At 47.7% G+C, this 27602-nt stretch overlaps 1 protein-coding gene across 1 annotated transcript; it reads right to left on the bottom strand.

The window, feature by feature from the left end:
- Positions 1–7707: 7707 nt before the first annotated feature.
- On the bottom strand, positions 7708–19932 carry LOC136316387 (UL16-binding protein 3-like). The gene is made up of 5 exons (XM_066248430.1): positions 19660–19932; positions 13447–13701; positions 12947–13216; positions 12137–12299; positions 7708–10912 (listed from the first exon to the last, which is right to left on the bottom strand). The coding sequence occupies exons 1-5, from the start codon at positions 19766–19768 to the stop codon at positions 10876–10878; spliced, it is 834 nt and encodes a 277-aa protein (XP_066104527.1). The 5' UTR covers positions 19769–19932; the 3' UTR covers positions 7708–10875.
- Between the last annotated feature and the right edge of the window lie 7670 nt (positions 19933–27602).

Below are 27602 nucleotides of genomic sequence, written 5' to 3'. Positions count from 1 at the left end.
AAGCTTTATAGTTTGATATAGTCCTATTTGTTTATCCTGTCTTTTATTTCACTTCCCCATGAAGATAAATCAGCAAATATATCACTCCGAGAGATGTTGGAGAACTTACTGCCTATGTTTTCTTCTAAGATGCTTATGGTTTCACAGCTTACATTTAAGTCTTTTATCCATTTTGAGTTCATTTTTGTGAATAGTGTAAGTTGGTGGTCTAGTTTCATTTTTTTGCAGGTAGCTGTTCAATTTTCCCAACACCATTTGTTAAAGAGGCTGTCTTTACTCCATTGTATTTTCTTAAATCCTTTGTCAAATATCAGTTGTCCATAGAGCTGTGGGTTTATTTCTGGGTTCTCTGTTCTGTTCCATTGATCTATATGCCTGTTCTTATGCCAGTACCAGGCTGTTTTGAGTACAATGGCCTTGTGGTATAACTTGATATCAGCAAGTGTGATACCTCCCACTTTATTCTTCCTTTTTAAGATTGCTGAGGCTATTCGTGTTCTTTTTTGGTTCCATATAAATTTTTGGAATATGTGATCTATATCTTTGAAGTATGTCATTGGTATTTTAATTGGTATTGCATTGAATTTATAGATTGCTTTGGGTAATATAGACATTTTAATGATGTTTATTCTTCCCAACCATGAGCACGATATATGCTTCCACTTGTTTGTATCTTCCTTGATTTCTTTTATCAATGCTTTATAATTTTCCGAGTACAAGTCTTTAGTCTCCTTGGTTAAATTTATTCCTAGGTACTTTATTTTTTTGGTTGTAATAGTGAAAGGGATTGTTTCCTTAATTTCTCTTTCTGACTGTTTATTGTTGGTATATAAAAATGCCTCTGATTTCTGAGTATTAATTTTATATCCTGCCACCTTGCTGAATTCATTTATCAGGTCCAGTAGTTTTTTTGACTGAGACTTTAGGGTTTTCTATATACAATATCATATCATCTGCAAATAATGATAGTTTTACTTCTTCTTTTCCAACTTGAATGCCTTTTATTTCTTCTTCTTGTCTGATAGCTGTGGCTAGGACTTCCAGGACTATGTTGAACAAGAGTAGTGAAAGGGGGCACCCCTGCCTTGTTCCTGATTTTAAGGGGATTGCTTTTAATTTTTGCCCATTGAGTATGATGTTGGCTGTGGGTTTGACATAGATGGCTTTTATCATGTTGAGGTATGTTCCCTGTATTCCCACTTTGCTGAGAGTTTTGATCATGAATGGGTGCTGGATTTTATCAAATGCTTTTTCTGCATCTATTGAAATTATCATGTGGTTTTTCTCCTTCCTTTTGTTTATGTGATAAATCACATTGATTGATTTGCAAATATTGTACCAGCCTTGCCTCCTCAGAATAAATCCTACTTGATCATGGTGTATGATTTTTTTCCATATATTGTTGGATCCGGTTTGCTAATATTTTGTTGAGGACTTTAGCATCTATATTCATCAGAGATATTGGCCTATAATTTTCTTTCCTTGTGTTGTCTTTGCCTGGTTTTGGAATCAGAATTATGCTCTCCTCATAAAAGGAGCTTGGAAGTCTTCCTTCCTCTTGAATTTTTTGAAATAGCTTGAGAAGGATAGGAGTAAGTTCTTCTTTGAATATTTGGTAGAATTCAGTTGTGAAGCCATCAGGCCCCAGACTTTTCTTTGTTGAAAGTTTTTTGATAACTATTTCGATCTCCTTTGGTATAATCGGTCTGTTTAGGTTTTCTGATTCTTCCAGATTGATTTTTGGAAGATTGTATGTTTCAAGGAATTTTTCCATTTCATCTAGATTGTCTAGTTTTTTGGCATACAGTTTTTCATAGTATTTTCTTACAATATTTTATATTTCTGTTGTGTCAGTTGTTATTTCTCCACTCTCATTTCTAATTTTATTTATTTGAGACCTCTCTCTCTTTTTCTTGGTGAGTCTAGTTAAAGGTTCATCGATCTTGTTTACCTTTTCAAACAACCAGCTCCTAGTTTCATTGATCCTCTGTATTGTTTTTTAGCCTCTATGTCATTTATTTCTGCTCTGATCTTTATTATTTCTTTCCTTCTATTACATTTGGGCTTTACTTGCTGTTCTTTTTCTAGTTCTTTTACATGCAAGGTTAAGTTTATTTGAGCTTTTTCTAGTTTCTTAAGGTGTGCCTGTAGTGCTATGAACTTCCCTCTCAGTACTGCATTTGCTGTGTCCCATAAATTTTGAGTTGTTGTATGTTCATTGTCATTTGTTTCTAGGAATTTTTTTTATTTCTTCTTTGATCTCATTCTTAATCCATTCGTTAATTAACAACTTGCTATTTAGTTTCCATGTGTTTGAAAATTTTTTAGCCTTTCTGTTGTGGTTCATTTCTAGTTTCATGCCATTGTGATCTGAGAAAGTGCTTGATATTATTTCAATCTTCTTAAATTTGTTGAGACCACTTTTGTGCCCTAACATGTGGTCTATCCTAGAGAATGTACCATGAGCACTTGAAAAGAATGTATATTCTGCTACTTTAGGGTGAAAGGTTCTGAAGATATCTATTAATTTGAGTTGATCTCATGTGTCCTTTAAGTCTGCTGTTTCTCTGTTAATTTTCTTTCTTGAGGATCTATCTAGTGATGTTAGTGGGGTATTTAAATCCCCTACTATTATAGTATTGCTGTTGATCTCGCCCTTTAAATGCATCAAAGTCCGCTTTATATATTTAGGTGCTCCTATATTAGGTGCATGGATATTTATAAGGATTATATCTTCCTGTTGGATTACTCCCTTTATCATTATGTAGTGGCCTTCTTTATCTCTTACTATATCCTTTGTTTTAAATTCCATTTTGTCTGATATAAGTATTGCTATCCCAGCTTTTTTTTCATTTCCATTTGCATGAAATGTTTTTTTTTTCATCCTTTTACCTTCAATCTATGTTCATCTTTTGTTTTAAGGTGTGTCTCTTGTAGACAGCATATGTACGGGTCCTATTTTCTTATCCATGCAGCTACCCTATGTCTTTTGATTGGATCATTTAATCCATTTACATTTAAGGTGATTATTGATATGTAGTTGTTTATTACCATTTTATTCTTTAAAACTGTATTCCTTTTTTGCTATATTGTTTTCCCACTTTGATCTGTTAACATTTCCTGCAGCATTGGTTTGGTTGTAATGAATTCCTTGAGTTGTTTTTGTCTGGGAAGCTTTTTATTTCTCTTTTGATTTTAAATGATAGCCTTGCTGGATAAAGTAATCTTGGTTGTAGGTTCTTGTTCTGCATTACTTTGAATATTTCTTGCCATCCCCTTCTGGCCTCAAGTGTTTCTGTTGAGAAGTCGGATGTCATCCTTATGGGGGCTCCTTTTGTAGGTGATAGCTTTTATTTCTCTTGCAGCTTTTAGTATTTTCTCCTTATCACTTAGCTTTGGTATTTTAATTATGATGTGTCTTGGTATAGGTTTCTTTGGGTTTCTCTTTAATGGAGTTCTCTGTGCTTCTTGAACTTGTGAGTTTCTCTTGCCTTAATTTAGGGAAGTTTTCAGCTATGATATGATTGAACAAAGTCTCTATCCCTTGTTCTTTCTCTTCTTCTTCAGGAACCCCTATGGTGTAGATGTTATTTCTCTTCATGTTGTCATAGAGCTCTCTAAGAATTTCCTCAGACTTTTTGAGTCTCTTTTCTTTTTTTTTCTCTGCTTTCTTGCCTTCATTGAAGTTGTCCTCCAACTTGCTGATTTGATCCTCAGCTCTATCCATCCTGTTTTTAATTCCTTCCATTGTGGTCTTCATTTCTGATATTGTATTTGTCATCTCCGACTGATTCTTTTTTAATATTTCAATATCCTTTTTTATACTTTCTATTTCTTTATTTAGGTGTTCATAATGACCATCCATTGTTGTTCTAAGATCCCTAAGCATCCTTACAATCATTATTTTGAACTCCGCATCTGGAAGTTTGATTATTTCCATATCACTCAGTTCATCTCCTGAAGGTTTCTCTTGTGGTTTCATTTGGATTGCACTTCTTTGTCTTATCATTATCTGTGTTTGGGTGTTTTGTTTGTAGAGTTGGTTGAGTCTAGGCTTGGTGTTGTCTGCCTCCAGTTTTCAATTGTGTTATTTCTAGGTCTTCTTGGGTTGGTATCAGATATTATTTGTAATCCACTTTCAGATTTGGGCCACTTTGAAGTCTTGATTTGTTAGTTTTCTTAACAGGTGATAGTCTTGTTTACTGATCTCAGCAGGGGGCTTCCTTGAAACTGTATCCAGGAATGTGATGGGTGTAACCTGAGACTCTGAAGGCCTCTTCCACCAACTAATCTCTCTGGGGGCAGGGTGTTTTCTCAGCTTCAGTAGGAGGAGGTGTATCTCAGATCTCCATGGAGACCTGAGTTACTTTCCCTCCTCCTCACTTCTTGTTTTCAGCTGTGTCTTGTTGTGCTGATTGGAGCTGGAGGGATGTCTGGAGATCTCTGATCCAGAAGCAGTTCAGTTCTGTTTTGTGGAAGGATCAGTCCCTCCCCCAGCTATGGCCACCTCCAGGATGGATGCGTCTGCTCTTTAGGTCGTCTCCTGCATTCCTTTGCCCCTCACAGTCTGTCCCTCTCTCTCTCCTTTCCACTTGGGAGATAAGCCAGTTCCTTCAACACACCTCACTCCCTGGTTGCCAGGCTAGTGGCTGTGAGCAGTATTTTCTGCTCTTTTCCCTGGAGTGAGAGCCTCTCTGGACTCTCAGCCTCACCCTCCCCTCCGTTCCTGTAAGCAGGGGAGATTCAGGCGCTCCCTACCAGGTTTGTTGTGGCTTCTTCTTTGCTCCTTGGTTTTTGAGAGCTTTTCTTGTAGTCCAGAGTTGGTTTTTCACGCTGATTTTTCCTAAATTGATTTGTATTCCAGTTTGGTGGTGAGAGCTGGGCGTCTATGTGTCTGCTTACTCCGCTGCCATCTTCCACGAATTAAAGTTAAAAAAAAAATAAAATAAAAAGGGGGATATGTTGAGGACCAAATAAATAAACAGGGTATTTTTGCAATCTGGACAGAGGTGCTGGGCCCAAACCCCACCTCATTTGCCTAGTTAACAAAGAGTACACCTGATTCTCATTTGTCTCACCCATGTTCTCCAGAGGAGGCTGGAAGCTAGTTTATTAGTGTAAAGTAGATTTGGATGGTATGTTGGGGGTTGTCTTTGAGTTGCCTTGGAAACTTAGTCGAATTGCTCATGTACCACATCGTTTTCTATGAATAAAAGTAGATGTGTAGTAGAAGCAGGCATGTTACGACTAAGGAACAGTACAGACTATTTGCCGTGGCATGCTCTTGAACCCATGTATATACATTTAAGTCCCTATCATTTATTTCAATTCCATACTTTTTCCCATTCAAGGACCCCGTAGTAGATTCATCGTGGCTGGACTGCGACTATCAGTGGCATTTGTTGAATTGTATTGTCAATATCTATTACAGCCTCATGCTCTTCAGTAAACTAAGTCAAGGATTTGGCTTATGATTTAGAATCAGGGGGGAATGTACTAAGGTATTTGAAGAACTTCTTTGTTCTTTCAATAGGAGATGGAATTTTTATATTGCTTTTTTCTTCCCCTCTTTGAATCCTAGGAATAGCATGCCCCTAGGCAATGGAGGGAGGGGAGAGACATGGGAAGAAGCTGTGAAATGTATGTCTTCTGAATCCCCACCTGTATGTAGTTGTAAGCTTGTATCATGATGTTATGCCTCCCCCTTCCTCTCTGTGGTCAAAGAGTATATAAGCAGCCTCTGAAAGGTAATCAGGTCTGCATGCTTTTTGGGTAGGAGGAATGCCCCATGTATGCCGCTGGCATTTTCATAATAAAACTCCTGAAAATTCATTCATGTAGGACTTGGTGTCTCTACATGAACCTGCAGAAATGAGTTACAGTACTTTATAACAGTAAGGCCAAAAGGAAAAGGCACAGAGTGGTGGGATGAATAAGATATTTTTTTAGAAGACCCAACTGTATACTACAGAGAAGACAATTCAGGTTTAAAGACTCTCATAGGCTCACAGTGAAGGGATGAAAATAGATAGCCTATACGAGAACAAACAAAACAGGGCTAGCTATACTCAACTCAGACAAAATAAACTTTAAGCCAAAACATCAACAAGAGACAAGGAAGATCATTATATAATAATAAAGGGGTCAGTTCATCAAGAATATATAGATATTACAATGGTGGGTCTATATGGAGGACCTGAATATATTAAGTAAATGCTAACAGCTCTAAAGGGAGAAATAGAAAACATTACAATAATCATAGTGAATGAACTTCAAAATACCCCATTATCAGCATCAATAGGTCATCCAGACAGAAAATCTACTAGGAAACAATGAACATGCAACATACGTTAGATCAAATCGACCTGACAGATATTCAGAGAACATTCCACGCAACAGAAGCAGAATACATGGTCTTCTAAGGACACACAGATCACTGTTCGGAAAAGACAATATGGTAAGACACAAAACAAGTCTAAGCAAATTTTGGAAGATTGAAATCACCCAGGCGTCTTACTTGAGTCAGTGGCCACGTGCCTCTTCGGGAAAGGCCTGAAGGAGCCTTTGCCCTTTCGATTGAGAGGTCCCTCCTCGTTGACCTGGGCTGCTCTCTCTAGTATGATATTGCAGAGTGGACAAGTGGCTCAGGTCAGGATAAGGAATACAGGATCCAGACATTTTGAATGTGTGAAGTGGATGTCCTCGTGTGTTTCTCTCATTGAGTGAGGGCAGGGTTCAGGGGACGGGGACAAGGTTGGACTCATGGGTTCTTCCAGTTTTCACAGCAGCCTGACGACTTCACAGCAGTCAGGACTCACTGGGCTCCCGCTTCCCTGACATGACAACAAAGATGTGTTGGGTTCCACCACTGGGGGTGTCCCCAGTCATCAGAGCAATAAACAGTTCAGAGTAAGGCTGTATGTACCCTTGGATCCAGGAAAGGCTAGGTCACACCTACTTGTCCAGGGAAGTGAGCCCCAAACTTCAGTATAAACTTCCCTAACCCCTGCTCCCCAGGGTAATTCAACTTATCACAGATGGTAGAGCAGCAGAATGTATTACACCTTGTAGTGTAAAAGTGGTAAAGGGACACATTCTGCTCCCGATGGCCACATAAAGTGTGGAAACACAAATATACCAACACCCATCAACAACTGCACAGTCTTACCGTGGACTCAGCTTAGTCCACACAAGAGAAAGTAATTCAGCCCGAGGAGGGCCAGGGAGAAATCGTGGGAGGTGATATTTGTGTTGAGTTTTGAAGCAGAATCAGCTCTTGGTGAGGGGACAGGGAACACCACCCAGAGGAAGGAGCCAGACAGAAGCTGGGAGGCCTGACTGTGAGGACCTGCGGGGAGGCCAAGGCGGCTGTACCATAGGGCCCTGGAGGGCAGGAGACACAGGAGGGAACTTGGGACAGGCTGGGTGTGTGGGAAATCCCATGGCAATCATGAGGTCCAGAAACAAAATGTCAGAAATACACACACACTTGAAGTAGAGGGCTGGTCTATCTCAGAAGAGCTGCAAGGGTACTATTTAGTTACATGAAGGCTTCAGCATCCCAGTGAGGGTCAGGTCTGTGACAGTGACTTTGCCCACTTCCCCCTGCAGCCTGGGCTGACCAGCTTGATGAGGTGGAGGGAGGAGCTGACCAAGGCCCAGCACAGAGGGGGCAGGATCTGAGGTGGAGACAGGACAGGCTTATGATGGTTTTCACATCTTTATTGTATTATGAGTTATTTCTCTTTGCACATCACCTTCTGAAAATAAAATTTTCTGTAAATTCTCATTTTTAAAAACCCTTTCAAAATTTGGAAACAAGCAAAATTATACAAATATAGCAGGCATAGGAGAACTCTTCCTGAGTATTGCGGAGTGAGCTGCACACATCCCATCACTGCTGCCGTCCCCACAGTGCAGTTCCTAAAACCAGGGACACCCTCTTATGTCACCCAATACAGTCATCAAAATAGATTTCACATCGATGCATCAGTGTCATCACATCCTTAGTCCCATCAAGTCTCACCAAGATGTCCCTATTCACCAGTGACGTCCAGGAAAGGAGTCTGATAAATTTATATTATTTCCCAACTCCCTGGCATGCTTATGTTGTGGTTTATGGGTGTTTTATTCACCCCTTTTGTGGTTTGTATACTTTTTTAAATGTGTGGAGATTTGTATTCAGATGGTCATTGATCTGTGGACAACCAGAAGTCATCAGTAATATATTTGAAAGAGTTAAAAATATTCATTCAGCAATTTGGTTGTTTCATTTTTGAGAGTGGGTTAATTACTCAGCCAGGTAGAGAGAAATAGAAATATTTTTCCAACACTTTCTTTTCTTTTCTTTTTAATTATGTGAGAGGCGGGGAGGCAGACAGAGACTCTCGCTTGTGCCCCGACCAGGATCCACCTGGCATGCCCACTGGGGGCTGATGATCAGCCCATCTGGGGCCCGACCAGGATCCACCTGGCATGCCCACTAGGGGCTGATGCTCTGCCCATCTGGGGCCCGACCAGGATCCACCTGGCATGCCCACTAGGGGCTGATGCTCAGCCCATCTGGGACCCTCGCTCTGGTACTGGCAACTGAGCCATTTTAGTGCCTGAAGTGAAGGCCATGGAGCCATCCTCAGTGCCAGGGGCCCACTCACTCAAACCACTTGAGACATGGCCACGGGAGGAGAGAGAGAGAGAAGGAGGAGGGTAGAGAAGTAGACGGTCACTTCTCCTGTGTGCTCTGACCAGGAGTTGAACCCGGGACTTCCATAAGCCAGGTCAACACTGTACTGCTGAGCCAACCAGCCAGGGCCCCAACATTTTCAATAGATTTTCCTTTTGCTGGATGTTTGTTGCTAACTCTTTGCTTTGACAAGGAATGCTACAATAAAAAGCCATACATCTACATTCTTTTATGGTCCAGGTTGGTAAGACTGAAACTAACTCTCAGATCTCCTCATTGTAAGGTAAGCATATTGTCCACTGTACTGGATACTGTTAAATTATATTTCACAGGGTTGATTCAATTCATACTCATACCAACCATGCAAGAGAATTCCTGTTATTTCATTTCCTGTCCAGTGCTTAGGGTTGATACATTTTTAAATATTTGACAATTTCATGGGAGTGTAAAGATATCTATTATACTTTTCATTTGTTTTATCTTGACTATTTGTGAGATTTTCAATCTTATAAAAAGTATATTTTCCATCCATGAACTCCCCCCATCCTTTGTTCTGTATCTTTGTAGAGTTTGACAGGTTCTAATTTATTTTTAGGAGCTCTTTATATATTCTGGATACTGATCCTTTGTCATAAACAACTCTGAGAAGTAGAGACATTTCTACTGTGAAGACTTACTTCTCCCTGAAGGAGGTGAAGGGGGCAGGGATCACAGGCAGGTCACTGCTGAGGTGGAGTGTGCTGGGTAATATCAGAGAAATGCTCACTCTCTCAGATCCATATGATTTCCCTGACCAGGCGGTGGTGCAGTGGGGAGAGCGTCAAACTGGCCACAGAGGACCCATGTTCGAAACCCCAGGGTCACCAGCTTGAGCACAGGCTCACCACCTTGAGCACGAGGTCACTGGCTTGAGCCCAAAGGTTGCCGGCATGAAGCCCCAGGTTGCTAGCTTGAGCCCAAGGTCCCTAGCTCCAGTAAGGGGGTCACTCACTCTGCTGTAGCCTCCTAGTCAAGGCACATATGAGAAAGCAATCAATGAACAACTAAGGAACCACAACAAGAATTGATGCTTCTCATCTCTCTCCCTTCCTGTCTGTCCCTATCTGTCCCTCTCTCTTTCTAGCTCTGTCCAAAAAAAAAATTTTTTTTTTAATTAAAAAGAAAGAGAGATCCATATGATTTTTTGAATCCAGTTATCAGGATAAGACTGAGATGGTAAATTCTGTTTTCACACCAATCTAGCATTAATCCCTGGTTTGGTTTTATGTCTTCCATGACATGGAGGAAAAATTAGCACCTAAAATTCTCCTTGTGTTACACAATAAAATTCCTAAGTGTATTTCTATAGTGTTATTTTATATAAATAAAAATTAAAATAACAATATATACTAAAAATTACTAAAAATAACAATCATAAAATTTTTCTTTTTAAAAGACAGGTTCAGTCTGAGCAAGGGGTCACTGGTTCAGCTGGAGCGCCTGGGTCAAGGCATTTTGGAGAAGTACTCAATGAACAACTAAAAGTGAAGCAACTATTAGTTAATGCTTCTCATCTCTCTCCTTTTCTCCTCTTCCTGTCACTATCTCTCTAATAATAATAATAATAATAATAATAATAAAAAAAGATGGTAAGGTTGGACCCTGGCTGGTTGGCTCAGCGACAGAGCGTTGGCCTAGCGTGTGGAAGTTCCAGGTTCAATTCTCGGCCAGGGCACACAGGAGAAGCGCCCATCTGCTTCTCCACCCTTCTCCCTCCCCTTTCTCTCTATTTCTCTCTTCCCCTCCCGCAGCCAAGGTTCCATTGGAGCAAGGTGGCCCAGGTGCTAAGAACAGCTCCATGGCCTCCACCTCAGGCACTAGAATGGCTCTGGCCAAAACGAAGCAATGCCCCAGATGGGCAGAGCATCGCCCCCTGGCGGGCGTGCCAGGTGAATCCCGGTCAGGCGCATGCAGAAAGGCATCTGTCTGACCGCCTCCCCACTTCTAACTTCAGAAAAATACAAAAAACAAACAAACAAACAAAAAAAAGGCGGTGAGGTTCAAACAAGTCATAGAAAGAGTCCCTGAGGTTCCGAAGCCTCACACGGTGTCTGGAGTTCTCTCCAATTGCTGCGAGGACTGCAGATCCTGGCTGTCAGCAGGGGAAGAGCTGGAGATGGGAAGGCAGCCAACCAGAAGGGACACGTGTTGAGCTAGACGACACTCTCAGGAGCTTGTGAGCAGCGTCTTCTGTCATCAGAAAGAAAACAGGAGTTTGTCCCAGTGCCTGAGGCAATCCTGGGATAGTTCTTCTGGGGCTGGGACTTCAGGCCCATCACGTCCATCTCACAGCCCCACCCTCACTGAGAGTCATATATTTTCTTCAATCCTCATCGCCACATGAGTCATAAGCTCATAGTAATGGCCTCCCTCATTTCCCACATGATAGTCAAACCCAAGACCTGCTAATGACAGGCGGAGCCAGGACTCAACATGCAAATAAACTGTTCTGTTTCCTCTGCACAGGTCCTGAGCCAAAGCATCCCTGAGGAGCCCTGTCCAAAGTGTGGAGCCTGATCCTGCTTCCTCCAGCCCTGGGGAGGGCTGCAGACAGACAGCCTTCTTCCCCTCCTCTCTGCTGCTCTCCCCGCCCTGGTCACAGCACAGCCTCTGAGAGTGACTGTCCCTGCCCTGCCCCCTCCATTCCTGCTGCGGTCACATGTCAGCATCCCACCCACCTGCAGCTCAGCCCCACTGATCTCCCTATCTCCCGAGTCACCTCTGCTCAAGGCAGGACCCCTCAGTGGCAGGATCTGAGTCTGGAGCAAACTGGCTGCCAGGTGATTGCACCAGAGCTCAGCCAGGAATCCCAGGGTCCACGGAGAACTGGCCTCCTTCCAACCACGTCCTGCACAGTCCCTACTGTGCACCTGCTGCCTTCCCTACTGTTCACCAGCTGTCCCCAGACAACTTTCTCTGGGAACACAGCTGTGAACTTCAACCTTTTTGAGTGGGGTCTGCAAGGCCTTCTACCCCTTTCCTGGGATTACACCTTGGCCCCCTCCTCTTAACCCCCTGGGTATTCCCTTCCCCTGGACACATCACAGGGAGCTACCAGGCTGCTCTCACCTGGAAGTGGGCACTGCCCATGCCCTGTGTGCCTGCTGTCCCCACACCACCCACACTGGGCCCAAATACACTCCCCAACCAGAGACTCTGAGTCAGGACTGAAATCACTAACCCTTCAGCATCAACAGGCCTGAAGCCTGGGTGTGGGCCCTCCCATCCCCTCTGGCATTAACAGTGAGGACCCAGCACAGCTCAGGGTGAGCTTGTCCAAGTCACTTCTATAAAGTGGTATGATTTCCACAAAGAGAAGGATCAGGGTGGGGACAGGGGCTGGGAATTTACCTTCCCCTGTCCTTACTCCAAGTCATCTGTCCCTCAATTTCCACTCAATTCTGCCCTCCATACCTTTTAATGCAGAGCCAAGCCAGGATACCCGATATGATCATTATGATAATGAAGGTGACGACCAGAATGACTATGGTCTTGGATTGAGATGAGGCAATAGTTGGTGTAGCTGTGTTTGAGGCTGTGGCTGACGTGGCTGTGACTATGGCCGTGGTGGCTGTAGCTGTAATGGAAACACAAGAGTGACATCCTGTCCAGACCCCAATTCTGAGGAGACCCCTCCTCAGACCCTGCTGCCCCAGCTATTCCTACAATGCAGTTTCTACCCAGCTATGTGTGACAGTCACTGAACAGATGCTTGGGTTGGAACAAAGAGAGGAGAAAGGCCCTGTCCCCTTGGGGCTCACACGGCCAAAGGGTGAGACAAGAGTCACACTATACCCGGTCCCTCCGGCTGGGACAGAGAGGAGGTGAAGCGCGAGGAAGGTGGTAGAGAAGTCCTCTCAGGAGCCGACACTGGAGGCGGTATTGAAGGATTTCTAGAAACAGACCAGGGGAGGTGAAGAAGAACGATGCTAAGAAGAGGGGACAGTAGAAGGAACAGGTTTGAAAACAGAACGATGCCCTCATGTTTGGGGTCATCAAGAAATCCACAGTGAGGGGCCCCACGTCATGTGCAGTGAGGAAGAGGAGTGAGGAGGGGGGAGGGAGAGGGGGACGCAGAGCACACCTGTGGCCATTCTCCTCCCCAGAGCACACCGCGGGTGATCGCTTATTCAAACACACACACTCACATGCACGCACACACACTCACACAAGGCTAGATCTCATATGAAGAGAACGACCACATCATCCCTACTTCCCTGTTACCTGCTGTCTCCTGCTCTTTCTTCCAGCGCACCAAGAATTTAAGCCATTTATTCCCGTCTCCCTCTGAGGTAACAGTGAAGACCTTGGTCACTTCCTTGTCATTCTCCCACTTCTCTTTCATCCGTTCACCTCCGGAATGCTCTGTATACTTTCTGCTCCCCGAGTCAAAGACTAGGACCCTCTTTCCTTCAGAGACAAACTCCCAGGATGCACTGGTTCTTCCATTGGCTTTACACTGACACATCAGCCTGACCTGCAGGGTGACAGGAACTGCCCACCATTCCCGTGGGAAAAACATCAGCTTCTGGTCTTGACAAATCCTTTGTCCCCACTTGGTGACCACCTCCTCTAAACTCTTCTAAGCCTGCCTTGTTCTCGCTGAACTTCCCACAGGACTACGTGGAAAGGACCAATATCCAATTTTCTCTTTTACATGAAAACAATAAATATAACGAACCCCACATTCTGCTTGCTTCTGCACTTGGATTTTTCTAACTCACCTTTGCTTTTGTATTTCTCCGGATTAACGTCAGACAGTTTCTCTGTAAGGAAGTCCCCCACGTCACTCAGAGTACTGGTGTGCTCCTCCCAGTCACTTGTGTTCTTTACCTCCTCTTTCAGAAGATTCATAAACGTGACCTCATCACGGAAACAGTCATATATAAGATAACACTTTCCATCAATCTGGCCTTCAACCGTGCACCTTGGTTGTCCATTAAAAGTAATATTGAACTGAAGAAGAAGAGAGTGGGCCTCTGTGAAGAAAGAATGCTGGTGAGGTTTGGGGTCGGAAGAAAAGGACCCAAGAAACCCCCCTCTCCCATCTCTGTCACAGCAAGACAGTCCCCCTGCGGGCTGGATGGCAGAGCAAGGACTGACCCTGCCCGGCCCCTCCCTTCACCAGGTGAAGCCTAGTGCCCCTCCCTCGCTTGAGGAGGACCAGGCCTCTGCCTGGAGAGAAACCACACATCCCCAGACATGTCCCCTCTGTGTGCCGGGCCGGTCACCCGTCAGCCCATAAGCAGCCCAGGGTCATGCCAGGTGCCCATGCAGGGAAGGCCGAGATGCCAGATGAGAGTCAGAAATGAGCCCCCTGTCCTGAGGGGGGACAGAGAGCCCAACAAGTCAGCCCCTGAGGAAGGGGGTGACAGTGGGGTGGAGGGTGGGATAGATCCCAAGTCGGAGAATGGAGTGTTCACAATTACAGACCACAGACTTAGCACAGCCCTGGGCGGTGGCGCTGACCGGATGCTAGGATGGACCTTGAGCACTCGGGAAAAGGCAGGCGACCCTGCACGGAGTAGAAAGCCAGCACTCCTGAGGCAGGTAGTGAGGAAGCGCTCAGACGCTCAGAGAAGTGAATATGCCAGGGGGATACAAGCTGAAAAGGCAGAAGTGTCCATCAACCATGCTCCACGGGAAAGCCTGAAGCTAAACTCTTGTTTGTCGAGCTCTGAGGTAAGCAGGATGAGAAGAACACCGGAATTCTCAAAGGGCTCCAAGGTGACTTCTGCCGAAGGTCAGGAAGGCGGGTAGAAAGCTGGTGCTCCCCAAAATGGCTTCCAGTAGTAAAGGGAGTAAAAATATAGAAAGATTAAAGCACAGGCACAGGTGCTCTGTGTCATGACCAAAGGTGGTATGATGATCAAAATGATGAGGAAGGTCAGAAATCCACCAGGGCCTCCGCCACACAGAGCTCTGTCTGTGGCTCACAGAACAGGGTGATCAGGGGCAAAGGGATGGAGACAACCTGGATACTTACTGCTTGGTTTAAATTGTTGTAAGGTACCAAAAGCTGCAAATTAATATTCATATTCTGGGAGAAAAGGTCAGGCTTTCCTGTCCTTTCTTTGGAAAATGGAGGAAAAAGAATATCGAAGTCTCCTGACTTAGGACAACTAGGGTCATTTGGTTTTAAGTTGTCTGAAAGGACTAAGGTTATCTGAGGAACTCCCTTTCTCTTAAATAAGAGACAAAATTAACATACCACCCTACACTGATCCTAGCTCTCCCTCCCTTCCTGGAATCTGAGATTAACGTGGACCTCAAGGCAAAGGAGGAGAGATAGATACTAAAGGGATTTGTGAATGACTTTGATTGTATTACCTTGAAAGTTTTAATGTTTCTTGTAAATCCCCTAGACAAATGTTAATCTTGTTAATGTAACAAATCTTGTCAAATGATATAATCTTGTTAATGATTGTGTCATGCTGTCATGCCCCCAACATATGTGTGGTCAAAGGGTATATACCGGCCCCTGAAATATACTCGGGGCGCACGATTTGGGCCTGCTATGCCCCGTGTCAGCCATATAAGGCCGGCATATTTAATAAATTACCTCCTTCAATAAAACTCTTCAAAATTCATCTAGACTGGGTATCTCTACGTGGACTCGATGAAGTAAGGTACAGTGCCTTTCAGAATCTGGGGTGCGGTACTTTATAACAAAATAATTAAAATAATGTTGGGTGGATAAAATATATTATGCTCACTTTGTTAAAGATGGCACTGCCCACATGGAAGCCCGTCGCCCAAGAAACATTAAAGTGTGTTGGGGCAGGCTGTGTGCAGGCAGAATCCTTGTAGCCTGGGGCTTGATTTTAGCACTAAGCCTTTCCCACCCCTTTTGATGTGGGGTGGTGCAATCCCATCATGCCCCAAATAAATGACTTTGTATTAGAGACTTCCCTATTTTGTATATTGGATTGAAGGTTTGTTTTTCTACACTATAAAGTGGGGGCAGAACAGGAGCCTGCTCTCTTGGTTCCTGAGATTATCATTAGAGAAGAGAGTAGAGAGGAGAACAGAGAGAGGCCACGATGGTGGAGTGTTGAGTGAGAAGCCAGTTTGTGCAGAGTTTGTGCAGGGAGAAGGAAGGAGATGGGGAACAGAGGTGAATAAGTCTGGTGAGCTAGAAACCTTTGATTCTAGGAAACTCGGATAAGTCAGTAGCTTTGTGAGCACTGAATGTGAGTGGGTTTTGGAGCCCAGTGTGTGTTTTTACTTGCCCGCTGGGTGCAAGCTAGAATTAAAGATGACAGCCCATCAGTTTTTGGCTCCGTTGTTTCTTTACCAACTGTCCGAATCCAATGCGAACCTGCATGGGCCAGGCTGCTGGGATAGTGGCCCTGGCCGTGCCTACTGGCTGTACAGGAACAGAGGTGAATAAGGCTGGTGAGCTAGAAACCTTTGATTCTAGGTAACTCGGATAAGTCAGTACCTTTGTGAGCACTGAATGAGTGGGTTTTGGAGCCCAGTATGTGTTTTTACTTGCCCACTGGGTGCAAGCTGGGATTAAAGATGATGGCCCACCAGTTTTTGACTGTTGTTTCTTTACTGACTGTCCAAATCCAATGCGAACCTGCATGAGCCAGGCGGCTGTGATGGTGGCCACAGCAACTGGTCATACAAATAAAGACAAAACAAGCATAGATGATCAGGAGGCTGAAAGCAGCCTCCCAACATAAGATTTCAGGTTCTAGAACTGAGTCACTTCGCAGGCACAGAACTCATTGCTACAAGGACAGGAAAGGCTGCAATGAGAGGACCCTTTCAACCCCACAGCAAGTGCAGAGTCCTGCAGGCCTTCCCCAAAGACCCACATGGCCATTGGCTCGGGTGTGTGGAAACCAGGAAGCAGAACCTACTCACACATTCAGAGTTGACCTTACCATGAGTTGACATCATCCACGGGGAATTAAAGTCATACATGGGGGCCAGGTAGTAAATAGACACCTGTCCCAGGTCCTGCTCACAGAGGAGCTGTTGGTCCCCAGAGCCACACAGTAGTCATTTCACATTTCCCAGGTTTGTAATAGAAATGCAATATCTTTGTAGTTATTGAATTACTTGTGGACTGAAGGCTACCATAGTAGGAAAATTTAAGTATACTATTCTCAAATTGTCTTCCCTTTTCTCTAACTAGAAAGTCAAAATATTATTTTATCCTGGATAAAATGACAGACATGAATAATAACCTTAAACTCTAAAATATAAAGGGGTATGTTCCATATCCTATAGACAATTAATAACAGTCTGGTCTAGACACTCTCTATGAATGGCTAACTATTAAATATTTTAAGCTGTGCAGACCACAGGTCTCTGTACAACTACTCAACTCTGCTGCTGGAGCATGAAAGAAGCCATAGACAATACATGAATGAATGAGTACAGCTGGACCTGCCACTAGGGCCCTATGACCCACAGAATCTAGGATATAGAGGTATCTGTCCCAGGAAAAGTTACTATGTGGACTTCAAGGCATCCTAATTGGAGAATCAGATAACAGACCCACAGGGCAGAAGAAAGGCCAAGACATTGCAACAGGGAGAAATGCACACCATTTAAAAGGGCCTGACAGAGATGAGGCCTCTGGCTCTGCTATATCAGAGTTGCCCACCATGAGTGTCATCAGCTAAGGTAGGCCTAGTGCTCATAAAACACAAGTGATTTTTCTGGCACTGAAATGATCAAGGTCACAGGGAAGAAATTAGATACAGAAGTAGGCGGCCAAACCTTGACCCCAGAAATACAGCAGCACCATCAGAAGCTCACACCTATGGCTTCATGCAATGTCCCTCATGGCCGCCTTTTGCCAAGCCATCCAGTCCACAGAAAGGAGGGGAGCACTGGCCCCTACCTGTGGGACCCACAGCCTCTCACAGTCACTCCACCCAGAAGCCCCAGGAAAGACAGGGCATGGTTTTGGCTCTTCAACAACCAGGATATCACCCTGGGACGTGATTCCCTAGGGGAGTGGCCACCAATACATGGACTCCCTATATACCCTAAATCTGGGGTGAGCAAGTTAGAGAGTGCCACATCTGGTCCCCAAATGTTTGCATGTGGTTTTGGCTGCTTTTGCACAATAAACATGGAGGTGCCTACTGCATATAGAGTGATACCAAGAGGTGTATAAAGACAAAAATATTTACTATATGCCCTTTATTTATAAAGTTTGCACACTCCTGCTTAAATCTATAATTTATTTTTAAAAATTAAGTAAGAGCAGAAAAGGCAGAGAGACAGACTCTTACATGTGCCCCAACCGGGGATCCACCCAGCAAGCCCTCTATGGGGTGATGCTTTGACCATCTGGGCCATTGCTCCCATTGCTTGGCCACTGAGCTATTTTTAGTGCCTGAGGTATAGGCCATGGAGCCATCCTCAGCGCTACAGGCCAACTTGCACCAACCAATCAGGCCATGACTGCAGGAGGAGGGGGGAAGGGAAGGGGGGAGAAGCCAATGGTTGCTTCTCCTGTGTGCTCTGACTAGAATCTAACCCCAGACATCCACACTCCAGGTGGATGCTCTACCACTGAGCCAACCGGCCAGGGCTAAATCTATGATCTTTATGTGCTGCTCCCTCCTCAAAAGGCAGAAAATGTGGAGAAAAAGCAAAGGGTAAAGTGAGAGCACACTTCCTTAACATCATTCCCAGGTCACACTTCTGAAAAATGTGCTTCCTGTCCCTCCTGCTCTAGGTTCAGTGGGCCCAGTGCAGAGGATTTTGCTGGGCGTGTCCTCAGGCAAGAGGATAAGTAAGGTGCCACCTGGTGGAGGAAGGTGTTAGGATCACCTCACAGGTGGGGAGACACTGGAAGCACTGGTGTTCTTGAGACCATACAAATTGGGTAATAAAACCGATGAGCTGGGGAGGGGGACAATGACTCCTGACGGAAAGTATGGTGAATGAGCCTAGGCTGGGTGGCAGAGTGGCTGGGGAGTTCGGGGTGGAAGGCACTGACTCCTGCCGGGAAGTGGCTGGTGAAGTGAGCCTCGCTGGGCTCCAGGTCCCATGATCCGCAGGCAGAGAGCTCTGGGAAGCTCAAGGCTGAGAGCAGCGCGGAATGTGGAGCGTGTGCTGGCAAAGGCTGTAAGAAGAGCAGGGCCATGCGGCTGTGTGTCTGTGGGTCGCGACCCTGAGGACACCGCCAGGATCATGGGACAGGGCTCCCCAGTTCCCCAGAAGCAGGACGTGACCCTGGAAAGCCTACCAGCCTGGAGATGCCCTGTGTGCGCTTGGGCAGTGTCCTGCCTCTCCCTCTTTCCGCTTTTTCTGCTCCCCTCCCCTGGCCACCTTGCTCCACCTGGCCACATTTTTCTTCCCTGCTCTTTCTTTTTCTTTCTTTTTGAGAGGGTGGGGGGAGAGGGAGAGAGATGAGAAGCATCAACTGTAGTTGTGGAGGCTGGGGGGGGGGGGGGGGCTCCAACCCAGCCAGCGACCTTGGGCTTTAAGCCAGCGACCATGGGATCCTATCGAGGACCCCGCTCTAGCCTACACTCAGGCCGGGGACTTCAGCGTCCCAGGTCCACGCTCTACCCACTGGGAACCACCACTGAGGTAACCCTGCACCTCTTTGGGCCCTTGTTCTTGCCGGGAGGCAACAGCCTGCCCTGGGGATGGCGTGGGTGTGCTTCGGCCCTCTTTCTTGCCTCGCCCTCTTTCCTTCCTCTCGTGTCCCCACATCACTTGTTCTTCCGGCCACTTCTTTTTAGCCCCTCTTCTCGCCTGGAAGCAGTAATACCCTCCCGGACACCAAGGAGGAAATGGGCCGCGGGTGGAATCGAGGAGTAGACCGCGGCGTCACCAGCGATAGGGTTCGAGAATTGCCAGGGACACTCCATCCCCGCCCGCGAGCTTAGCGCTCCCCGACTCCACCCTTTACCCCCTCGCCCCAGCCACCCACTGAAGGTTACACCCGAACTCACCGCCAGGGGACGCGAGACAGCCCGCTGTCCCATGCGAGTCCGCCGCCCAGGGACGCTCCGGCAGCGCAGCCAGGACCAGGAGGACTTGAATGAACTTGGTCCCCGCCATGGCCAGCAGCAGTCGGAGCGCGGCTCGACTCTCACACAGTGCCTGGAGCGCGGCCAGCAGCGGTCCTCCTACCGCCTCTATCCGGGCTTGGCTGTCGCTCTCGGAACCAGGAGAGAGATGAGCAGGAGACGACCAGAGCGCGAACTGCCCTGCAGGAGAACCGAGAGCTCGGCGCTCATCGCCAGACGCGCACGCTCAGCCCAGCCCCGTTCCCAGCGTGACGTCACCGCACGGGCTCCCACCCACCCAGCCCAGCCCCGCCCCCCCAGCATAGACTTCACCACAGGGGCTTCCCCGCCCCCCGCCCAGCCCCGCCCCGTTCCCAGCGTGACGTCACCGCACGGGCTCCCACCCACCCCGCCCAGCCCCGCCCCGCGTACTATAGGCAAACCCAGCTTTCAAAGTCTCCGAGCCGTTTTCCCTGAGCCCTGCCCCGCGTACTGTAAGCATCCCCTGCCTCAGTGGCTCAGAATGGCTTTCCGCCAGCCCCGATCCCCCGGATCATAGGCACACCCTGCTTTCAGTGTCTCTGAGCGGCTTTCCTCCAGCCCCGGCCCCCCCTGCACTGTCCGCATCCCACGCCTTCAAAGGCTCAGAGCGGCTTCCCCCAGCCCGCACCCCCGCTCCGACCGCGTCACGCTGCTCCCCCCCCCAGCCCGCACCCCCCCAGCCCGCACCCCCGCTCCGACCGCGTCACGCTGCTCCCCCCCCCAGCCCGCACCCCCGCTCCGACCGCATCACGCTGCTCCCCCCCCCAGCCAGCCCGCACCCCCGTTCCGACCGCGTCACGCTGCTCCCTCCCCCCCAGCTCCGCCACCCCCACCCCTGTCCTCTAGCCGGGGAGAGAGAAAAACAGGCTCCTTATTAACACCGGGCCGGCCCCGCTGACACTGCACAACACCACAGGTCATCCCACACACTCCCAACGCAGCTCTTCTCCCTCCACCACCGCCACCGGCCCACACCCGAGGAAGTAAGAGCAAGAGCCCCGGGCTGCCAGGGCCTGGGCAGGACAGGGGATGTTCCCGCCGCGTTTCCACACACAGGGACCGGTAGATAATCCCTCCGCAGACCCTCCACCAGCCCCACAGCTCTCCACCCTTGACCTTCCCTGCGGGCTCTGCTGGGGATTGCACACCCTCCGCCACAGGCACTCATTTCAGCCACTTCCCTCCACAGTCACTGCTGCCCTCCCTGGCTCTCGCAGGTGATTACCCAACTCTGTGGGGTCCCAAGAACACCTGCCATCTGTGAAGTGACCCTAACCCCTTCTTCCTCCAACTGCCACCTTATCCCCTTGCCTGAGGACACACCCAGCAAAATCCTCTGCACCGGGCCCAGGGAACCCAGTTAGGAAGGGACAGGAAACCATTTGTCCAAAGTGAGACCCTGGGAAGGATGGTGAGGGAGGGCACTCTCACTCCACCCTTGGGTCCCACACCCACCTTTTCCACCGACTGAGGAGGGAGCAGCATGTACTGCTCATTGATTTAGGCAGGATCTGCAAACTCTCCTTATACAAAGGACAGATAGTGACGTTAGGACCTTTACAGCCCACTTAGTATCTGTCTCAGTACACACTACACACCTCCACGTTCATGGTGCTGTAGCAGCCATGGACAACATGGAGATGAATGACAGACCAGATATGGCACTGTTACTGCTTTACTGACCCGAAATTTAGAGTAAATAGGGTGTCACAGATAAGGGCACCCCATCCAACCTGTCCACTGATGTTGAAAAGCCAGAACTTTCCCCAGTCCTACCTGTGCTTCTCAGTGGAGTGAGCATGACAGAATGTGGGCCCTACAGCAATAAGCCACTGCTCCACTTCATCCATAGACTAGATACCAGGGGGCATTCGAGCCACTTCATAACACCACAGGTGTGAGCTGAAGGTATTGCTGGTGTAACATTTCTGATGTCAATATCAGAGACACCTGCCTGACCAGGTGATGGCACAGTGGATAGAGCATCAGACTGGGATGCAAAGAACCGAGGTCTGAAACCCCGGGGTCCCTGGCTTGAACACAGGCTCACCAGCTTGAGTGCAGGGTCTCTGGCTTGAGTGTGGGATCATAGACATGACTCCATGGTTGCTGGCTTGAAGCCCAAGGTCGCTGGCTCAGCTGGAGCCCCACCACCCACCCCATCAAGACATATATGAAAAAGCAATCAATAAACAACAAAGGAGCTGCAATGAACAATTGATGCTTCTCTCATCTCTCTCCCTTTCTGCCTGTCTATCCTTATCTGTCCCTCTCTCTGTCTCTGTTACACACACACACACACACACACACACAAAGAAAGAAAAAAAGGTCAGAGACACCTGTCTCTGCATCTTGTACATTCCCTCTGACACTGCTCATTTCTTTTTTTTTTTTTTTTTACTGGTTTATTATTTTTTTTTTTGTATTTTTCTGAAGCTGGAAACAGGGAGAGACAATCAGACAGACTCCCGCATGCGCCCGACCGGGATCCACCCGGCACGCCCACCAGTGGCGATGCTCTGCCCACCAGGGGGTGATGCTCTGCCCCTCCGGGGCATCGCTCTGCTGCCACCAGAGCCACTCTAGTGCCTGGGGCAGAGGCCAAGGAGCCATCCCCAGTGCCCAGGCCATCTTTGCTCCAATGGAGCCTTAGCTGCAGGAGGGGAAGAGAGAGACAGAGAGGAAGGGGGGGGCGTGGAGAAGCAAATGGGCGCTTCTCCTATGTGCCCTGGCCGGGAATCAAACCCAGGTCCCCCGCACGCCAGACCGACGCTCTACCGCTGAGCCAACCGGCCAGGGCCACTGCTCATTTCAAAGCCCAAAGAATTACTTCTATCTCATGACTTCTGGGGACTGTCTGACTTGATCACACTCATGATGGACAACTCTGATAGGCCTCAAATAGACCCTCAGCTCTAACAAGTCCTGGTAGTTTACCAGGAGCCCTCCAAATGGTGTGGATTTCCCTGCTGCAAGGGACACGACCTTGCCTCTGAACACTAGCGTTCTCTGTTGTGATTCTCTAGCAGGGACGTCATGAGCCTCATCACACCTATCCTACCACAGGTACCACTGGTAGTATAGGTCTGCTGGGTCCTATGGCCCAAAACAAGGTCCAGCGACATTCATCCATTCAATTATTGTCTCTCACTGCTTTTCTGCTACTATAGCAGAGCTGAGTATTTGCAACAGACTTCTGAAATATTTAATATACTCTCATTTATAGAAAGTCTTCAGACTTGGCCAGCAATTAAATAAAGCTAGATCACACCCCTGCATCCCTAGAGAGGCATTAAGGTTGGTCCTCTTCTCAGTTATTTCATCGAGACTAAGATACTGTTTTAACAGTCTCTTTGGACAAAAAAGGAGAAAACATAAGAGAGTTGTGATTGAATTTCCCTACTGTGTAGCACTTAACCCAAAAGTAATTCACTAACTAAAAAGGTTTTCTATTCCCATTACAAATTTAAGGAATGTGAAATGAGCACTGTGTGGTGGCTGAACTGAATGACAGCACTGTGAGCAGGACCTGCAGCAGGTGTCTATTCTCCTGGGCTCCATCCGCAGGCACCACATTAATAACAAGACCCATGATGGAATTCTGGTCTCTGGGGATGATATCAATTCACACACTAAGTACAATGTGGGTGTCTGGGTAGCTTCTGCTTCTCAGTGTACACTTACCGTAATCAATGACCATATTACACTTGTCAGTGTGAAGTGTCCTTCCTCACTGGAACCTGGCCTGGCCTTCCTGGGTTCCAGGTCTGAGAAGTGGCTTTGATCCTGAAACTGGGCTAAGGATGCAGCCTCTTTCTTGGGGAGTTACTTTTAGCCTCCTAATTATTTATCTTTGTGTTTTACCTTTGTATTTATTACTTAAATCCTATATTCTCTGGGTTGGCCACCCATCCAATTTACCTCTAGGATCAGTGTGTTTTAAGAGCTAGAGAGATAGCTTTCTGTGGGCCAGGCCCTTGGTCAGAATTCAAGCCTTTCTGATCATTTCAGTAATGGCACTCTGCCTGTTTGTGACAGTTGAGCGCCTATATCTTAAATGTATTATTTCAGAATTTTTAAGTTCACATTATTGCTAGGAGTCCATTTCTTGAATACCATCTCTACCCTCCAAGCCTGGCCATCAGAGAGCCAGCACTGAGCTTTTTGATAATGGTGGCGACCTACTCATATCAGGGAAGAAGAATTTTTCCTCTATTCCTCTAGGTTCCTAGTCTAGGTGTCTAATAATTAAATTGACAAGAGACAAATTAAATGAGAAAATTATAATGTGTTACTTAGAGGAGATCATAAAAATATGAGACCCTCCAAAGCAACCAAAATAGGCAGTTTTATACATTCTGCACAGAAACAATAAACTTCTGAAGAACTGATGAGACGAAGGATTTTGGGTGGAGTAGTAAATTAGTAATGAAGTAACAAGGTGTGTTTATGTGGCCTTCTTGGCTCGAAACTCCCTGTGTCTGGTGCCAAGGAATTTCTCTACTTCCTGGTACAGTAAGGGTGTCCTGCTTCTGGGGGACAAAGGAGACTCAGAGTGTCCTTCTTGCCCCACCAGTTCCTTTTTTTGCTTGTTTGTTTTGGGGTTTTGTTTTGTTTTTTTTTGTATTTTTCTGAAGCTGGAAACGGGGAGAGACAGTCAGACTCCCGCATGCGCCCAACCGGGATCCACCCGTCACGCCCACCAGGGGCCACGCTCTGCCCACCAGGGGGCGATGCTCTGCCCCTCCGGGCGTTGCTCTGCCCGACCAGAGCCACTCTAGCGCCTGGGGCAGAGGCCAAGGAGCCATTCCCAGCGCCCAGGGCCATCTTTGCTCCAATGGAGCCTTGGCTTCAGGAGGGGAAGAGAGAGACAGAGAGGAAGGAGGGGGGGGGTGGAGAAGCAAATGGGCGCTTCTCCTGTGTGCCCTGGCCGGGAATCGAACCCGGATCCCCCGCACACCAGGCCGACGCTCTACCGCCGAGCTAACCGGCCAGGGCCGCCCCACCAGTTCTTAAGTAACTTAAATTCAAGATCATCAATATGCCAAACTGGCACACTTTGGGGTTGCCTACCCTGAACCCCATCAGCACCATGCGTTCCTCATAAGTTCAGCAAACAAAGGGCCCTCCGATCCCATGGAGAGAAGTTGGTAAACTTCTTCTGGTTGTTGTGCCTTTTCATACATATGTATTTTCTTTCTGACATACATATTTCTTGGGGCCTTTTAATCCCTCCCATACTACCCACCTTGGAAGGTCCTCGTACTGTGCTCCATGCAGTGCAGCCACCCTTTCCCCAAATTCCCAGTGCCCGTCGTGGTGGCAGGGAGGCTCCATCTCCTAAGGCTGTGCTCAGGCCCTTGGCCCATAATTGTCATCCTCCCTCCTCTCACACTGGATTCTCCCCTCAAACGGCCACCACCATCATCCCGCTTCCTCGGGAGCAGCGCCCACACACTCTGCTTTCTCCCCACAGCACGGGCTGCTCTCTGACAGCACTCTGGCATCCACACCATCTGCTCCCCCAGCGAGCCCGGCACGGCCCTGCAGTGGGAGTGCACTAACTGACGCTGGGTGTTGATGGGCCTGGGGGACACTGAGGGGCATCTCCAGGGATGTGTGCTTTCCTGCCAGGCAGAGTCCTCCTCGTCCTCCTCAGTGAGGGAGGGGCCCTGGCCGGTTGGCCCAGCGGTAGAGCATCGGCCTGGCGTGCGGGGGACCCGGGTTTGATTCCCAGCCAGGGCACATAGGAGAAGCGCCCATTTGCTTCTACACCCCCCCTCCTTCCTCTCTGTCTCTCTCTTCCCCTCCCGCAGCCAAGGCTCCATTGGAGCAAAGATGGCCTGGGTGCTGGGGATGGCTCCTCGGCCTCTGCCCCAGGCACTAGAGTGACTCTGGTCGCGGCAGAGCGACACCCAGGAGGGGCAGAGCATCGCCCCCTGGTGGGCAGAGATTCGCCCCTGGTGGGCGTGCCGGGTGGATCCCAGTCGAGCGCATACGGGAGTCTGTCTGTCTCTCCCCGTTTCCAGCTTCAGAAAAATACAAAAAAAAAAAAAAAAAGTGAGGGAGGGGCACTAGCCCTCACCCGGTGAAGGGGCCGCCCTGGCAGGGTCAGTGCTTGCTCTGCCAGTCCAGCCCCCACAGGGATATATTTGCTGTCACAGAGATGGGGGACAGAGTGTCCCGGGTCTTTTCCTTCCAGTCCTAACCCTTTCCAGCATTTTTCCTTCACAGATGTGCAATTTCTTTGCTACAAGTTTAACATGATTCCTAATGGACAACCATGGTGTGAGGTTCAAGGCCAGGTCATGGGACCACATTTATTAATTATACCTGTAGTAGCATGAAGGTCCTCTGAGAATGAAGGAGAATGTCTCAAAGGCCTGAGAAAAACAGAAGGCAACCGTGTAAGTCCGGAAGGAAGAGCTCAAAAAGGAACTGCTGGACATTGAACCAGAGATTTCTAACTAGGAGGAAGTGAGAGGCCCCGGGCAGAATTAGAACAAATATTGGAAGGTGAGGGAGCTATGTGTCTATGTAGATACTGGACGTTGGTCCTACTGAGAGGCCCAGCAGGGGGACAGAGCACAAAGGAGGACCAAGGGGCAGGAGGCAAGCAGAGGTATTCCGTTCCCACTGGCCAGTGGCCTTCAAAGCTGGGCATGAATGTCACCCCTCTCCCCGTTAAGTCTTCTTTTCCCTCCTGTGTTAGTCTGGGTTCTCCAGAGAAAAGCACCACACAAGGCAAGGAAACAGACAGACAAACCGGTGACAGATAGATTAGATTTATTATCAAGTTTTGGCTCAGGAGCTCATGGACCCTGTGAAGCCCAGAACCTGCAGTGTAGGCCTGCGGATTGGAGCCCAGGGGGCAGTGGACACCTGCAGCCCGGAGGAGGTCTGCTGGGAGTCCCTGTGCCCTGGGGTGGGAACAGCGGCTCAGTCTGACTGTTCTTCTCAGGTCTTCAAGTGACTTCCCCAGGCCTACCAGCATGATGGGGGGCAATCTCCTGACCTCAGAGCTCACCGACTTAATACACGTCCGCAGGCTCAATCAATCATTTCCGCTCCCCTCCCCTCCGTGTGTCCTGGCACACTGACCCACAGTCAGAATATCACAGCTGCTGAGAGGTGCTTGTATATATTTTGCTGCATTCTTCATGTGGTCATTGGAAATACAGTGTGTCCCTTTTGTAAAAGAGAGAGCAATACATGCTGATACTCAAACATTCTGTGATAAATTGTATCACCCTGGAGAACAGGAGCTGCAGGAAGATTGTTTCGTGTATGGAGGCTCAGTTTACACATAGCTCCATGGCAAATCATCCCTGGCACGCTAGCTGCAAAGCACCTCCTCTCAGTTTATGACTAGGAGCCCTCTGCTATCCCCAACAGGGAAACCCTAATGCAGCCTTGACTTAACCCTATGAGGGCGCTGTGGGCAGAAATGACAGGGAGGTTGGTGTCCAGTAGCTTCCGACTGAGGGGAGCACTTAGCTTGGTGTGAAGCCCGGGGAGATGAGTCCCACTTTGCCCCCATCCACCAAGCCTTTTCCCCACTAAATGAGCAAACTAGGCTAAGACCTCCTACTCTACACGTTCACCTACTGAAGACAGGAGCTCTAAGTGACAATGAGTCCTCTTGTCCCAAGGCTGTGGGGCAGTGGAGGAGGCCTATACCAGGCCTGTCTCTACTTAAGCTGAGGGACATGGGGTAGCAGCTAAGTCTGTGAACTCACAAACATAAATGATACAGAAGGTTCTCGATGGATTGACTAGATTCATTATGCAGGAGGGGCCTGTACGGTGAGGTTTGGAAGACAAGACACACAAGGACTCAGGCT

Source organism: Saccopteryx bilineata, chromosome 12, assembly GCF_036850765.1.
Source record: "Saccopteryx bilineata isolate mSacBil1 chromosome 12, mSacBil1_pri_phased_curated, whole genome shotgun sequence".
Taxonomy (NCBI): Eukaryota; Metazoa; Chordata; class Mammalia; order Chiroptera; family Emballonuridae; genus Saccopteryx; species Saccopteryx bilineata.
Note: the sequence above shows the minus strand (reverse complement) of the source record. Positions and strands in the feature narration are given on the sequence as shown.